We start from the raw sequence: 17131 nt of genomic DNA on the forward strand, positions 1-17131 counted from the left end.
AAACAACACCCCCTAAAACAACAGTGCCCCTATTTGGTCGTGTGAAATGCGGGGAGCCAGAAAATCAACGCTGTCCTAGGCCTAACACAGGACAGAGCTCCCTACCTCCCCCTCTGCTACGCTGTCCTTTCTACTGGGTGTTGGGATATGATGTCATAACCCGGCATCCCTCTTTTAATGGAAGTGCAGAGTTGAAGGAAACTATGGAGGACTCTTGCGACTCGGCAATAGCCCCCCATAGTGTTAATGCATGGGTTGGGGAGATCAGTAATCTTCTATTTTAACCGGCTCGTCGAATAGGGCGATCAGGCTCCCTGTTATGAGGCAGAGGGCCTGTCACCCATCTGGACCTGCTGCCCTTGGCCCGGGCCTAGTCCAGAATACATCACAGGGTATATGTTAGAGCTATATAGGATTAGTGAATTGCTCATAATGAAAACCCGCTTGTTTCTGGCTCTCCCAGGGTCCTTTGTTCTGTCTGTGCCACGTGGTGATTTTTGGTCAGTCATGACATCATGACTTCTTCTCAAGAGGTAAACAGGGGTCGTGCGTGAGAGGAGAGGCCAATTTCTGTCATATTAACCTCTTAAATACCGAAGGACACATGTAACATGTAGCACTTTTAACACTTTTCACCGACACCCCACGCACATTCACTTTAACACTATACAGCGACACCCCACACACATTCACTCTAACACTATACACCGACACCCCACTCACATTCCCCCTAACACTATACACCGACACCCCACTCACATTCACTTTAACACTATACACCGACACCCCACTCACATTCACTTTAACACTATACACCGACACCCCACTCACATTCACTTTAACACTATACACCGACACCCCACTCACATTCACTTTAACACTATACACCGACACCCCACTCACATTCCCCCTAACACTATACACTGACACCCCACTCACATTCACTTTAACACTTTACACCGACACCCCACGCACATTCACTTTAACACTATACACCGACACCCCACTCACATTCACTTTAACACTATACACCGACACCCCACTCACATTCACTTTAACACTATACACTGACACCCCACTCACATTCACTTTAACACTATACACCGACACCCCACTCACATTCACTTTAACACTATACACTGACACCCCACTCACATTCACTTTAACACTATACACCGACACCCCACTCACATTCACTTTAACACTATACACCGACACCCCACGCACATTCACTTTAACACTTTACACCGACACCCCACTCACATTCCCCCTAACACTATACACCGACACCCCACTCACATTCACTTTAACACTATACACCGACACCCCACTCACATTCACTTTAACACTATACACCAGGCAGCACTGAAAGGGTTAAATGAAATTCCCAGTTCCCACGAGACTCTCAGACAGAGTTGGGGCGCCCGGGGCATGCGTTAAGTATAAATGTCTGGGTATAAGAAGAAGACCATATAATAGCTGCATGCGCAAAAACCCGAGCCTCAAAGCAACGCCCCGGCACGCGGCTAACACCTGCCTGTCAGGACATTGCTTGGGTCTGGCTGTCAGGGACTCAGCCGAGACAGTTGGCAGCTATTAATATGAATGCAGATTCTAATCTCTAATTCTGGTGACAATTTTCAGAACAGCTTGTGTGTTATTTCAACCCAGACGAGAACATCCCACTGGTTGCCATGGTGATTGACAACATTCACTACTGTGCCTCAGAACCCCCATCCATTCAGCAAAGGCCCCTAAGTCCGAGCTGTGTTTTCTCCTTACAGCGCAATGTGAGGGCTCGGCCGGCCCAATCAGCGTGCCACAGAATGCCATCACCGGCGGTGGTGCTCCAGGGCCCCCGGCACCGGGTCTGTTTGTGTTCGACTTAGAGAATTTACACTAAGCTGTTTTTTAGGCGTCTTTAGTCCATGTTGATAAATTTTGGGCCAAGTTACATGAGCTTTCAGGACCTCAGAGGTCTCTTCTTCAGATGGAACCACCATAAAAGTTATCAGCTTGAACTAAAGACTCCGTTTTCGGCTAATAGGGCTGTTTGTTAAAATAAAAGAAAGAAACCGAAATTGGCAGGAAATAGTTGTTTTTTTCATTATACAGCATTGAGTGTACAGACCTGTCATGTACTCTGCGCTGTGCTCAGCTCAGGACGGACCTCGCCAGCATCAGCCGTCCGCGCAGCTCGCCGCATTTAATCATTTCATGAGATCCCCGATGGACAGGCGCTTATTACCGGATCATCATTAAGGACACAGAAGTCTCTCCTGGATTTATATAATGATAATAGCATCCCATGCTCTTCTCTGAGTGGTGACGGGGCCCGGTGCGTCGGTTAACCCCAAGGTGGCCAAATTAAAAAAGGAAGAAAAAAAAAAAGCGCAGCATATTAATAACAGCGCCCTGCATCCCAGCCACGGTGCCGCGCATCCACCCATTGCTTAAATTATGCCATCATACTCAGCAAGGTTCCAGCACTGAAGAGGTTAATCACACACGTGAAAGTTCTGCACTCCAGCATGTAAGATATTTACTACACAGAACATGAAAGCTGCATTTCAGCATTGAAAGGATTAATCATTGACCTATGGATGTTTTGCACTCCTGCATTAAACAGGTTAACTACACATACCTTCAGAATCAGAGGTTAAGCAGACCGTGCCCCCTACAAACTGACACACACTTACTGTAACATCCACTCACTCTACCTCTATACAGTAACACACACTCACCTTAACACCATCAATAACACACACACTCATAACACAACACCAAACACTAACACACACTCACCCTAACACCATCAATAACACACAGTCATAGCACTCATAATACCACACACTAACACACACCCACTCAAAATCACACTGAAAGCGCCAGGGCTCTCTAGATCCCAGTTTCCCCCTCCTCTGCCCGCCTGACCAGTATTATTATTGGTTCTGATGGCAGACTCGTGTAAGTTGGTGAGGTTTTCTGTTATAACTAAGTTGCATATGATCTGCATATTGTTTTACATATGGTGTGATGCATGCTGGTTGTAGCTCACCACCACCTTATTGAAGAGCTCTTGGAGGCTGGTGGTGGTTACGTCCTCAATAAACTGAGTTCTTGTTTAATCTCAATATGGCTATTGTCATGTTACACCCAGCAGGTGACAGCAGACGCTAATTATAGTGCAATAACTGGCACCTCTGCTAGGATCTATGTCTAAGTCACCCTGTATTTGACTAGGAATACAATGGGGGCAACAGCAAAAGAGGCAGAGCTCTCTAGATCCCAGTTTTCCCGTCTTACTCCTGCCTGTCTGAGCAGTGTTATTGGTTCTGATGGCAGGCTCGTGTAAGTTGGGGTGGTTTTCTGTTATAACTAATTTGCATATGTTCTGCATATTGTTTTGCATATGGTGTGATGCATGTTGGTTGTAGCTCACCACCACCTTATTGAAAAGGGGAGGAAGCAGGATAAAAGAAAAAAGGAGAAGAGCTGGTGAGAAGTAAATGTAACCAGGAGATGTGGATTCTAATCAGGTCCCGACTATGTTTATAAACGTTCCTTTCCGCGTTTTTAGGATTTTGTTTCATTATTACCAAAACCAAACACATCAATTCCGCTGGTTTTAATAAAAGCAGCATTTGTCCACATGATGGTCGATAAATAATGTGCAATTTATCCGGCATTGAGGGTAAGCGGGTAGCGAGGGAGACGGGAAAATGAAGAAGAAAAAAAAAAGACAGATTTGAAATAGAACATTTGGAAAACATAATGAACACTTAATAGTTAATAACGGGGGGTTTCTTTGCAGTCATTTATTAACCGATTCCTTTCTGTGAATATGATATGGTTTAAAGGGACAGAATTAGACCAGAAAATGGGTAAAACAGAAACTTTTTTGAGACTTAATATGGAGACCATTGCGTCTTTATGGTGTTATAAATATATATATATATATACGGTATATGATGATATACAAAGATGAAAATCAGATAGTAACCACCAGGGTAAAAAAATGTTTCCAATATCTCAAGGAATGAGGTGACTCTTCAGTCCAAGTCCCCCCCGTGACCCATGGAGGACTCCATGTTACTCAGCTGGCGAGTTACCGATATCCGGGTCAGTTTATTGGACTTTCACCTGGTCTGGAGATCCGAACGATTGTTCTTTTGGAAACCACTTCATGGTCCGTATTCTTCACTCGGAACGTTTTCTTTAAACACACGCGGATCTCTTTTACTCGTAGGCCGTATATGACGGGATTCACGGCAGCCGGAAAAAGATAATATATGGCACTGACGAGGTTCTGCACGTTAACAGAAATGGAGGCGTCCAGCCTGTACACCACGGAGGTTAATAACCCACACAAATAAATGAGGAAAGCCACCAGCATGTGAGTGCAGCAGGTGTGCAGGGCTTTGTGAATCGCCTGTCCTCTCGCAGCCTTCAGAGCCGTGCTCAGGATGATCACGTAGGAGACCAGGAGAAGGCTTCCATCAACGATGGAGACAAGGATCCTCACCAGCAGCCCGATAAGGTTGATCCTGGAGATGTTTCCGCACCCAATGCTCAGCAGCGCCATATTTTCACAAGCGATGCTGGAAATGACGTTAGAATTGCAAAAAGGGACCCTCGAAATTAATATAACGATCGGAGAGATAAGGAGGACGCTGCGAGCCAAGCCTACGAAGGTCAAGAGGACCAGAAGGTTATTAGTCATGACTAAGTGATAGTGCAGAGGCCTGCAGATTGCCACGTACCTGTCCAGAGCCATTAGGAGCACCAGCGCAGACTCGAACGTTACTACTAAATAGATAACGAACATCTGCAGAAGGCAGCCATCCAGGGAGATGTGATTGAGGCCGAACGCCAGGCCCAGCAGGAGTTTGGGGACGATGGCGGAGGTGCAGGAGACGTTGACGGCGAAGAGGAGAAAGATGAGCGAGTACATCGGGGAGTGGAGGGTCTTCTCCGCCCAGATCCGGTGCATGATGAGGCCGTTACCCGCCAGGATCACCAGGTATATGGAGAGGAACGGGATGAGCAGGAGGGATCTGGATACCGAGACTCCGGGAAACCCGTAGAGAAGGAACTCCGTGTGAGAGAGGATCGCCGTTTGGTTTGGGCTGGATCTTTCCGTCAGGGGTAACATTATGGGGTTATGCAACAGCTCTGGAGAAACAAAACCATAACCAATATTCTTAGTAAAATGTAACGCATGCCAGCAACTTAATTCAAATTCTTATAGTTCATCAATCAGAACGTGCGAACGAGGACACCCAGCATGGAAGAATCTATAATCCTTACGCATACATCGGAGGCTTCTGGGTCTCATGAGCAGAGATGTATTTACCTTTGGCGCTGTCCTAGGTCAGTACCGCCCGCTGACCCCTCCTCCGCTGTCGGGACATGACATCATAACCCCGCGCTCCACTATTAAAGGAAGTGTGGCATGGAAGGCAGCTGCGGAGGGCCGACTCTGCACAACCCTCCATAATGTTATTGAGGTCAATTGGGGAGATCAGAGAGCCCAATAGGTGCCCCATCATGCACCAACGGGCCTGGGTCTAGTCGGCCTATCTGTTTAGCTGGACATAGGACCCATATAACGCTTAGTGTTTGGGGTCACAAAACCAAGGTAAGGCCACATGACCTGGGGGGCCATGGTTAAGGTGCCTACACCCTATAGGACAGCTCCAGGATTGGCCAGCAGGATCCACTCACAGCCAATGAGCCAGGAAAATACTGACCGGGGTATGAGACACAACTTCCCCGTGGCAGGCGGGTCTCTTCCTGTCGGGTGGGTCGGAGAAATTGATGTAGTCAGATCCCCCCAAAATGCTCCATGAAGCCCAATCAGGTCCTCAGAGCAGGTTTCACCCAAATTTCTGCCCCCATTCAGTCGTTCTGGGCTTGTAAAATGGTATTTAGGTGGCGACTCCGGCCTCTCATTATATTCTTCATACATAATCCTCAAATGCCACGGGGGCATCGCAGTTTGTCCAGCACTATAGAGACACTTTCCACCCGACTATAGATTTACCCCTTTATACCCTTTATACCCCAGGCTCTGCTAACGAGGTAATTCTGGCTTCTGATCCCCAAATCAGGGTATTAAGAGTTATTAACGGACCCCAAAACAGCGTTTATCGCACAGAAATCGCTCTGGATTCACACAGAGGCCGTCAGAGGACAACTTCTGTAACCCTAAACTCCCAAAACACCAAATACTCATCAACAAAATACATATAAAAAAAATAATATATTAAATGAAAACCAAAATCATAGACGAGCAACACCCAGCAGAATAACCCCCGGGGGTGCAAAGTCTGAGTGTGATAATGCGGGTAAAAAAGCCCCTCTTAGGGCATCGTACAGATCATTTAGAGAAAATAAATCCGAGCCAACCGTGTGATGTTGGACGCCATCGATTTCATTTGGAGAGGGGTTTATAGGTTTGGCTACATCTTTGTTCACCGGTTATGACAGACAGACAGACAGACGGACAGATAGAAACCCAGCCGGCCCACGGCTAGACTGTAAAGACTCAAACCTTAATCAGTCGTTGGTCTCGTCTTAGATTCAGGAGCCGTATGTCTATCCCATGCACGTTTAATACCCTCACTGTATTACCCTCTACCACCTCTGCTGGGAGACTGTTCCACACATCTACCACCCTCTCAATAAAGTAAAACTTCCTTCCATTCCATCTCAGTCTCTGACCCTCTAGTGTTAGATTCCCGTCTCTTGCTGTAACATTTTTCTTGTTTAAAGAAATGAAGGTGAAATGTTAGATTTGTGGAGTTTCTGTCTGTAGCATCTTATTTTTCTGGGTAAGATATAAATATCAGACGTTTGTAAGGAAACGTCTCCGTTATTCTCGCCGTGTCGCTGGTGAGCGGCGGACGTACCTGTATCCCCCGATGTCGGCAGCCCCTGGATGTCTGTCGCTCTCGCCCGTCCCCGCAGGTCTCGCATTTATCCATTTCACGGAGCTCCCCGGGGAATAAACGCCAATTAATCCGCCTGCCGCTAATACGGAGCCCGCGCTATAAATAGCCCTGAGGAGTTCTGCAGCATCAGCGCCTCCAAAGTCTCTTCTTCAGACGTTCAGAGACCTCGAAGGGAAGAGACCCCTGAACATCGGACACGGAAAGAGATCCCAGACTCACCGGGACCAGAACCGCAATATTCATATATTTAGAATGATGGGGTTTATTTACCCCGTTTAATTTATGAAGCCGTTCTATACACATTATCGGGGCTTTTAGGGTCGTAGAACCCTGCGATCCCCTCATACCCAGCAAACATTCTGACCTCCTAGAAAAGAGGGGCATCAGGGGAGGAGACAGGGGCATCGGGGGGGCATCAGGAGAGATAAAAGTGGCAGCAAAGAGAGACTGGCCAAATAAAACAAGGACACTTGGCAGGTATGCAATCAGGATTGTAAGCTCACAAGAACAGGTCTCTCGTCTCATTCGCTACCAACGTGCATCTCACGTTATTGTCAATATTGTCTTTGTTACAGTGACACGCAGTCATGAGGGTTCATCGGTGCGACCTGTAACCTGATTCAGTCAAATTAAAAACATTTTTGTAAATGCATTTTGGAATTTATATTTTTTTGTTGCATTTTATTAATAATATTTTTTTATAATTATAATTGTATCTTTTTTAATTTCAGATTTAATAACCTTTTTTTTTTACACCTGAGAAAAAAATATTAAAATTGACATCAAAAAATCTATTAAAATGGAAAATCAATCCCACAACATTTTGGTGACGCAAAAGAGAAAGTATTACTTAGCTTTTCCTGTCCTATGCAGTCTTTGGGTGGACTTTAACCTGTTAATCCCCATGGTAAAGGACCAGTATGAGCATAGAGAAGGCTCTCCCTGTCGCTTACAATGGGATCCTAGCCCAGTGGATTTCAGATCCACCAAGAAAAGAAAATAGGTGTGAATGTCCCTTTAAGAATGTTTACGTTACTGTCCCTTTAAGAATGTTTACATTACTGTCCCTTTAAGAATGTTTACGTTACTGTCCCTTTAAGAATGTTTACATTACTGTCCCTTTAAGAATGTTTACGTTACTGTCCCCTTAAGAATGTTTACATTACTGTCCCTTTAAGAATGTTTACATGACTGACCCTTTAAGAATGTTTACATTACTGTCCCTTTAAGAATGTTTACATTACTGTCCCTTTAAAAATGTTTACATTACTGTCCCTTTAAAAATGTTTACATTACTGTCCCTTTAAGAATGTTTACGTTACTGTCCCTTTAAGAATGTTTACGTTACTGTCCCTTTAAGAATGTTTACATGACTGTCCCTTTAAGAATATTTACGTTACTGTCCCTTTAACAATGTTTACAATACATTCATTACTTTTTTGACTTAAATCTACACGCACATTTACATATAATTCAGAAATTATATCCACCAAGAATCCCCTCCCCTGTAGTGATGGCCAAATGTCTCAAGGCTAGGGCTACATAAATAGGAACCCGTAAAACGAAATAAAGGAATTAGAGCCTGTAAACATAAATAAAAAATAAAAAATAGGAAAAATAAACAATTAATAATTAAACAGGACCCTGTACAAATTAAATGATAAAATAAACAGTACTAGTGATAAAAAATTGGTGATATGTTTGTTGGCTGATACAAAAAAATAGAAATTTTATAAGGGAAAATCATCATCATATCCAAAAAAATGGATTAGCAGAAACATTTCCTTTTCGCTCTCTTCATCAGACAATCCTTAATTTCTTTAACTCTTAGTCCGTAGATAATCGGATTAATGGCGGCTGGGAACAGGAAATAAATGGCCCCGTAGAGGTTTTGAGCATCATGTGAAATGAATTTCTCTACCTTGTACATCACCGAGGATGATAACCCGAACGTGTAGATCAGGACGGCCACCAGAAGGTGCGTGGTGCAGGTGTGCAAGGCTTTTTGCCGAGAAGCTCCCACCGCAATCTTCATGGCCGCGTGAAGGACCTTAGTGTAGGACACCAAGAGGATGCCCATGTCCGAAACCGTCACCACGGTCCTCACCGTCAGCCCCACAACCTGAAGTCTGGAGACGTCTCCGCAGCCAAGTTGGAGGAGAAGAAAGTTTTCACAAACGAAGTTGAGGATAACGTTGGATTTGCAGTAGTGAACCTTAGAGGCCAAGATCACCACAACGGCGGCCAGAGCGCAATTCCGGAAAAGACCCCAAAACAGCATCTGGAGCACGAAGCGCTTTGTCACGATCTTCTGATAGCGTAACGGCATGCAGACCGCGATATATCTGTCCATAGCCATTACCAGGAGAGAAACTGACTTCAGCATCACCATGACGTAGACTGAGAACATCTGAACGAGACAGCCGGCGAGGGAGACGCGGACGCGGCGGACAAAACCCAAAAGCATGGTGGGCATCACGGCACTCGTACACCCAACGTTCACAGCCAGCAGAAGAGCGAAAAGGGAGTACATGGGGGCGCGGAGAGTCTTCTCCACCACTACATTGTAGCTGATGGCGGAATTACCAATCACGATCGCAATGTAAATGGTGGAAAACGGCATAACCAGGAGCTGTCGGTACTCCGAGACCCCCGGAAATCCAAGAAGGATGAACTCTGTGTACGAGGCTGAGGAGTTCACGGTTGGCATCGATCGCTGGAACATTAAAAATAAATCTTCATATTAATAATACGTTTTACAAAGTGATATTTCTCAAGCCTTTAATGCTTTCTCCAGGATGCAGGTTTCAGGGGGGCTTTCAGTTCGGCCCACCAATACCCATAAGCCATAAACGTAACTATTCAGGGTATTTAAAAGAATAATGGGGAAGTTACTTACATATTTCAATTTATTAACCCATTTTCTTCTGCATCAACATTATGAGAGGAGAAAACTGGTGCTTTGGGTCCTAATGAGGGGCTGCAGCTCTTCACATTTTCACATTCCCCGCCCCCCTGCCAAAAAAAGCCTATATCCCTATATATTCCTTTTATTATATATTATATACTCTCCGGCCGTATAACTAATCCCGTCCTTATAACCCGTTATATCCCTGTATATTCCTTTTATTATATATTATATACTCTCCGGCCGTATAACTAATCCCGTCCTTATAACCCGTTATATCCCTGTATATTCCTCATATTATATATTATATACTCTCCGGCCGTATAACTAATCCCGTCCTTATAACCCGTTATATCCTGTATATTCCTCATATTATATATTATATACTCTCCGGCCGTATAACAAATCCCGTCCTTATAACCCGTTATATCCCTGTATATTCCTCATATTATATATTATATACTCTCCGGCCGTATAACTAATCCTGTCCTTATAACCCGTTATATCCCTGTATATTCCTCATATTATATATTATATACTCTCCGGCCGTATAACTAATCCCGTCCTTATAAACCGTTATATCCCTGTATATTCCTCATATTACATATTATATACTCTCCGGCCGTATAACTAATCCCGTCCTTATAACCCGTTATATCCCTGTATATTTCTCATATTATATATTATATACTCTCCCCCGCATAACTAATCCCGTCCTTATAACCCGTTATATCCTGTATATTCCTAATATTATATATTATATACTCTCCGGCTGTATAACTAGTCCCGTCCTTATAACCCGTTATATCCTGTATATTCCTCATATTATATATTATATACTCTCCGGCCGTATAACTAATCCCGTCCTTATAAACCGTTATATCCCTGTATATTCCTCATATTATATATTATATACTCTCCGGCCGTATAACTAATCCCGTCCTTATAACCCGTTATATCCCTGTATATTCCTCATATTATATATTATATACTCTCCGGCCGTATAACTAATCCCCTCCTTATAACCCGTTACATCCCAGTAAATTCCTCATATTATATATTATATACTCTCCCCCCGTATAACTAATCCCGTCCTTATAACCCGTTATATCCCTGTATATTCCTCATATTATATATTATATACTCTCCGGCCGTATAACTAATCCGGTCCTTATAACCCGTTATAACCCTGTATATTCCTCATATTATATATTATATACTCTCCGGCCCGTATAACTAATCCCGTCCTTATAACCAGTTATATCCCTGTATATTCCTCATATTATATATTATATACTCTCCGGCCGTATAACTAATCCCGTCCTTATAACCCGTTATATCCTGTATATACCTCATATTATATATTATATACTCTCCGGCCGTATAACTAATCCCGTCCTTATAACCCGTTATATCCCTGTATATTCCTCATATTATATATTATATACTCTCCGGCCGTATAACTAATCCCGTCCTTATAACCCGTTATATCCTGTATATTCCTCATATTATATATTATATACTCTCCCCCCGTATAACTAATCCCGTCCTTATAACCCGTTATATCCTGTATATTCCTCATATTATATATTATATACTCTCCCCCCGTATAACTAATCCCGTCCTTATAACCCGTTATATCCTGTATATACCTCATATTATATATTATATACTCTCCGGCCGTATAACTAATCCCGTCCTTATAACCCGTTATATCCTGTATATTCCTCATATTATATATTATATACTCTCCGGCCGTATAACTAATCCCGTCCTTATAACCCGTTATATCCTGTATATTCCTCATATTATATACTCTCCGGCCATATAACTAATCCCGTCCTTATAACCCGTTATATCCTGTATATTCCTCATATTATATATTATATACTCTCCCCCCGTATAACTAATCCCGTCCTTATAACCCGTTATATCCTGTATATTCCTCATATTATATATTATATACTCTCCCCCCGTATAACTAATCCCGTCCTTATAACCCGTTATATCCCTGTATATTCCTCATATTATATATTATATACTCTCCGGCCGTATAACTACTCCAGTCCTTATAACCCGTTATATCCCTGTATATTCCTCATATTATATATTATATATTCTCCGGCCGTATAACTAATCCCGTCCTTATAACCCGTTATATACCTGTGTATTCCTCATATTATATATTATATACTCTCCCCCCGTACAGGGCCGGCCGAAGACTTAACGCCGCCTGGGGCGAAGTTTAAAACGCCGCCCCCCCCGCCGACGCCGGGGGGGGCGGCATTTTAAACTTCGCCGACGCCATAATCTACGACCCCCCCCCCCGGTACTTACCTTTAAACAGTCCTGCGGCGAGTCTCCCTGCTCTGCCACGGTGCCGGCTTGTAATGCTGAGCGCCAGAAATTTACGTCACTTCTGGCGCTCTGCATTACAAGCCGGCACCGGGACCGAACAGGGAGACTCGCCGCAGAGGAGAGAGAGAGAGGGGCGCCGAGCGGGTAAGCGAAAACCACTCGGTGCCCCTCTCTCTCTCCTCCGCTTCAAAAAAAAAAAAAAGCGCTTGGGGCGGCAAAGTGTCGCCCCTTCTAAAGTGCCGCCTGGGGCAATTACCCCAGTCTGCCCCATTATAGGGCCGGCCCTGCCCCCGTATAACTAATCCCGTCCTTATAACCCGTTATATCCCTGTATATTCCTCAAATTATATATTATATATTCTCCGGCCGTATTACTAATCCCGTCCTTATAACCCGTTATATCCTGTATATTCCTCATATTATATATTATATACTCTCCCCCCGTATAACTAATCCCGTCCTTATAACCCGTTATATCCCTGTATATTCCTCATATTATATACTCTCCGGCCATATAACTAATTCCATCCTTATAACCCGTTATATCCCTGTATATTCCTCATATTATATATTATATACTATCCGGCCGTATAACTAATCCCGTCCTTATAACCCGTTATATCTCTGTATATTCCTCATATTATATATTATATACTCTCCCCCCCGTATAACTAATCCCATCCTTATGACCCGTTATATCCTGTATATTCCTCATATTATATATTATATACTCTCCCCCCATATAACTAATCCCGTCCTTATAACCCGTTATATCCCTGTATATTCCTCACATTATATATAATATACTCTCCGGCTGTATAACTAATCCCGTCCTCATAACCCGTTATATCCTGTATATTCCTCATATTATATATTATATACTCTCCGCCTGTATAACTAATCCTATCCTTATAACCCGTTATATCCTGTATATTCCTCATATTATATATTATATACTCTCCCCGTATAACTAATCCCGTCCTTATAACCCGTTATATCCCTGTATATTCCTCATATTATATATTATATACTCTCCCCCGTATAACTAATCCCGTCCTTATAACCCGTTATATCCTGTATATTCCTCATATTATATATTATATACTCTCCGCCTGTATAACTAATCCTATCCTTATAACCCGTTATATCCTGTATATTCCTCATATTATATATTATATACTCTCCCCGTATAACTAATCCCGTCCTTATAACCCGTTATATCCCTGTATATTCCTCATATTATATATTATATACTCTCCCCCGTATAACTAATCCAGTCCTTATAACCCGTTATATCCCTGTATATTCCCCATATTATATATTATATACTCTCCGGCCGTATAACTAATCCCGTCCTTATAACCTGTTATATCCCTGTATATTCCTCATATTATATATTATATACTCTCCAGCCGTATAACTATAATCCTATCCTTATAACCCGTTATATCCCTGTATATTCCTCATATTATATATTATATACTCTCCGGCCGTATAACTAATCCCGTCCTTATAACCCGTTATATCCCTGTATATTCCTCATATTATATATTATATACTCTCCTCCCCGTATAACTAATCCCGTCCTTATAACCCGTTATATCCTGTATATTCCTCATATTATATATTATATACTCTCCCCGTATAACTAATCCCGTCCGTATAACACGTTATATCCTGTATATTCCTCATATTATATATTATATACTCTCCGGCCGTATAACTAATCCCGTCCTTATAACCCGTTATATCCTGTATATTCCTCATATTATATATTATATACTCTCCCCCCGTATAACTAATCCCATCCTTATAACCCGTTATATCCTGTATATTCCTCATATTATATATTATATACTCTCCGGCCGTATAACTAATCCCGTCCGTATAACACGTTATATCCTGTATACTCCTCATATTATATATTATATACTCTCCGGCCGTATAACTAATCCCGTCCTTATAACCCGTTAAATCCTGTATATTCCTCATATTATCTATTATATACTCTCCGGCCGTATAACTAATCCCGTCCTTATAACCCGTTATATCCTGTATATTCCTCATATTATGTATTATATACTCTCCGGCCGTATAACTAATCCCGTCCTTATAACCCGTTATATCCTGTATATTCCTCATATTATATATTATATACTCTCCGGCCGTATAACTAATCCCGTCCTTATAACCCGTTATATCCCTGTATATTCCTCATATTATATATTATATACTCTCCGGCCGTCAGTGGCGACTCTAGAAACAATATATAGGGGGGGCACACAAGATACCACAGTCAAACTGGGGGGGGCATTAATAATTTCCACCATTAAATCATACCACTGAAAAAACACATATATATAGATCACAGGTTGCACACCCCAAAGCAAGCCCTGGTGTCCACACTGTCCACATAGAACCTGACCAGCACCCAGATAACACACATAAAATTTGCCATCTTTGTCCCATATACACCCGGCCTGTGCCATCTCGGTCCCCAAGGCTCAAACATCCTGCTAGTGCCATCTTTGCCCTTCCACAATTATACATCTATGATACACACAAACACATTAACTCATGCTCTCCCTCATTCAGATAATTCATCCACACGTTAACTCATGCTCTCCCTCATTCAGACAATTCATCCATTTTAAGAAACTACGCCCCTTGGAGCTTCAAATGAGGGGCTACATGTATTTCTAGGACAAAAGTTGAGTGCACAAATAATGATGGAATATGTCGCTTTGGCTAGAAAATATGTTTTTTCTATCCATAGCGACATGTTCATTTGTGTCTAGCGCACTCCAGGTGTGTACTAGAAACACATACAGCCCCTCATTTGATGCGCCAAGGGGTGTAGTTCTTGCAAATGTGTACTTTTTGTGCCATAATTTAACTTCCTACATGAGCAGTAATGCCACGTCAAGGCTTCAACCCTAATTACTGATCATTCACACGCCTTTCATATCTCCATTCACTCGCAGAAGCACACGCCATTCTTTCCATACATTCACTCACAGTAGCACACGCCATTCTTTCCCCTTACAATCCCAAAGAAATGATGGTAAAGGGAGAAAAAAAAATCACTTTTACAGCAAAAATAAGTTTTGCAGTAAAAATGCTAGGCGTTCCAGGGATGATATGGTTACTCACGTACCGCACAGGCTAAATGGCTGATTTTAATAATATTTGCAGTTCATCAGGATTTTAAAAATTGCCTCCCCCTACCGTTGGCTAAATTTAACCCCATGATCAAAAGGAATCATGGGATTAAAAATTAGTATCGGCCATTTTTAAAAAAGGGAATGTGACTTTTTCTAGCTGTATGATCACTGTGGTAACATTGGCTACCACAGTGATCATTTAGCTAGAATACTTAACTTTTTAATTTTTTTTTAAAGTTTAACTACTTTATGTTTAAATCATTTTTTTTACATTTTTTTTACCATAATTTTTTAAAATTCTTTTACAAGCTATATACCGTTGGAAAGGTGAGACAATTACCTTTCCAACGGTATATGTTGGGGGTCTGTAGCTGCTCAGATGCCTGAGATACAGGCATCTAAGCAGCATGCCCCCATACCGCTTTAACTGACAATTGTCAGTTATTAATAAAGTTGCGCGGTGACGTCATCGCGTTATTGCGCGTGCCGTCACCGGCCGGATCGGGTGGACCCGGTGATGCCCTTCAGTGTGAGGGGCAGATCGCCGGGGTAGCTGGTGATGGGGGTCCACAGACCTCCATCAAGGTAGGATAGTGCTAGTGACGGCATGGTGCCGTCGTTAGCACCCGACTGGGATTGCTAGCGACGGCACCATGCCGTTGTTAGCAGTCAAGGGGACTGTCCTGGGTGGCTCCAAATTCGGCGGGGGGGCAACAGGGGGGGCAAGGAATATCCTAGGGGGGGCAATTGCCCCCCCCTTGCCCCCCTGTAGCGACGCCACTGCCGGCCGTATAACTCATCCCATCCTTTTAACCCGTTATATCCCTGTATATTCCTCATATTATATATTATATACTCTCCCCCGTATAACTAATCCCGTCCTTATAACCCGTTATATCCCTGTATATTCCTCATATTATATATTATATACTCTCCGGCCGTATAACTAATCCCGTCCTTATAACCTGTTATATCCCTGTATATTCCTCATATTATATATTATATACTCTCCCCCCCGTATAACTAATCCCGTCCTTATAACCCGTTATATATCCTGTATATTCCTCATATTATATATTATATACTCTCCGGCCGTATAACTAATCCCGTCCTTATAACCCGTTATACCCTGTATATTCCTCATATTATATATTATATACTCTCCGGCCATATAACTAATCCCGTCCTTATAACCGTTATATCCTGTATATTCCTCATATTATATATTATATACTCTCCATCCGTATAACTAATCCCGTCCTTATAACCCGTTATATCCTGTATATTCCTCATATTATATATTATATACTCTCCGGCCGTATAACTAATCCCGTCCTTATAACCCGTTATATCCTGTATATTTCTCATATTATATATTATATACTCTCCCCGTATAACTAATCCCGTCCTTATAACCCGTTATATCCCTGTATATTCCTCATATTATATATTATATACTCTCCCCCGTATAACTAATCCCGTCTTTATAACCCGTTATATCCTGTATATTCCTCATATTATATATTATATACTCTCCAGCCGTATAACTAATCCCGTCCTTAAAACCCGTTATATCCTGTATATTCCTCATATTATATATTATATACTCTCCCCGTATAACTAATCCCGTCCTTATAACCCGTTATATCCTGTATATTTCTCATATTTTATATTATATACTCTCCCCGTATAACTAATCCCGTCCTTATAACCCGTTATATCCTGTATATATCTCATATTATATA

At 42.4% G+C, this 17131-nt stretch overlaps 2 protein-coding genes across 2 annotated transcripts; both read right to left on the reverse strand.

The window, feature by feature from the left end:
* Positions 1 to 4056: 4056 nt before the first annotated feature.
* Positions 4057 to 5155, reverse strand: LOC128473940 (olfactory receptor 52K1-like). The gene has a single exon (XM_053456161.1). The coding sequence runs from the start codon at positions 5153 to 5155 to the stop codon at positions 4124 to 4126; it is 1032 nt and encodes a 343-aa protein (XP_053312136.1). The 3' UTR covers positions 4057 to 4123.
* Positions 5156 to 8724: 3569 nt separating this feature from the next.
* LOC128473941 (olfactory receptor 52K1-like) lies at positions 8725 to 9666 on the reverse strand. Its single transcript, XM_053456163.1, has one exon. It carries the CDS (start codon positions 9664 to 9666, stop codon positions 8725 to 8727), a length of 942 nt encoding a protein of 313 aa, XP_053312138.1.
* Positions 9667 to 17131: the final 7465 nt, after the last annotated feature.

This window comes from Spea bombifrons, chromosome 2, assembly GCF_027358695.1.
Source record: "Spea bombifrons isolate aSpeBom1 chromosome 2, aSpeBom1.2.pri, whole genome shotgun sequence".
NCBI classification, from domain to species: Eukaryota; Metazoa; Chordata; class Amphibia; order Anura; family Pelobatidae; genus Spea; species Spea bombifrons.

What these genes read in the sequence shown, in the direction of transcription:
- LOC128473940 (XM_053456161.1), bottom strand. Translation starts at nt 5,155, where the DNA reads ATGTTACCCCTGACGGAAAGATCCAGCCCAAACCAAACGGCGATCCTC.
- LOC128473941 (XM_053456163.1), bottom strand. Translation starts at nt 9,666, where the DNA reads ATGCCAACCGTGAACTCCTCAGCCTCGTACACAGAGTTCATCCTTCTT.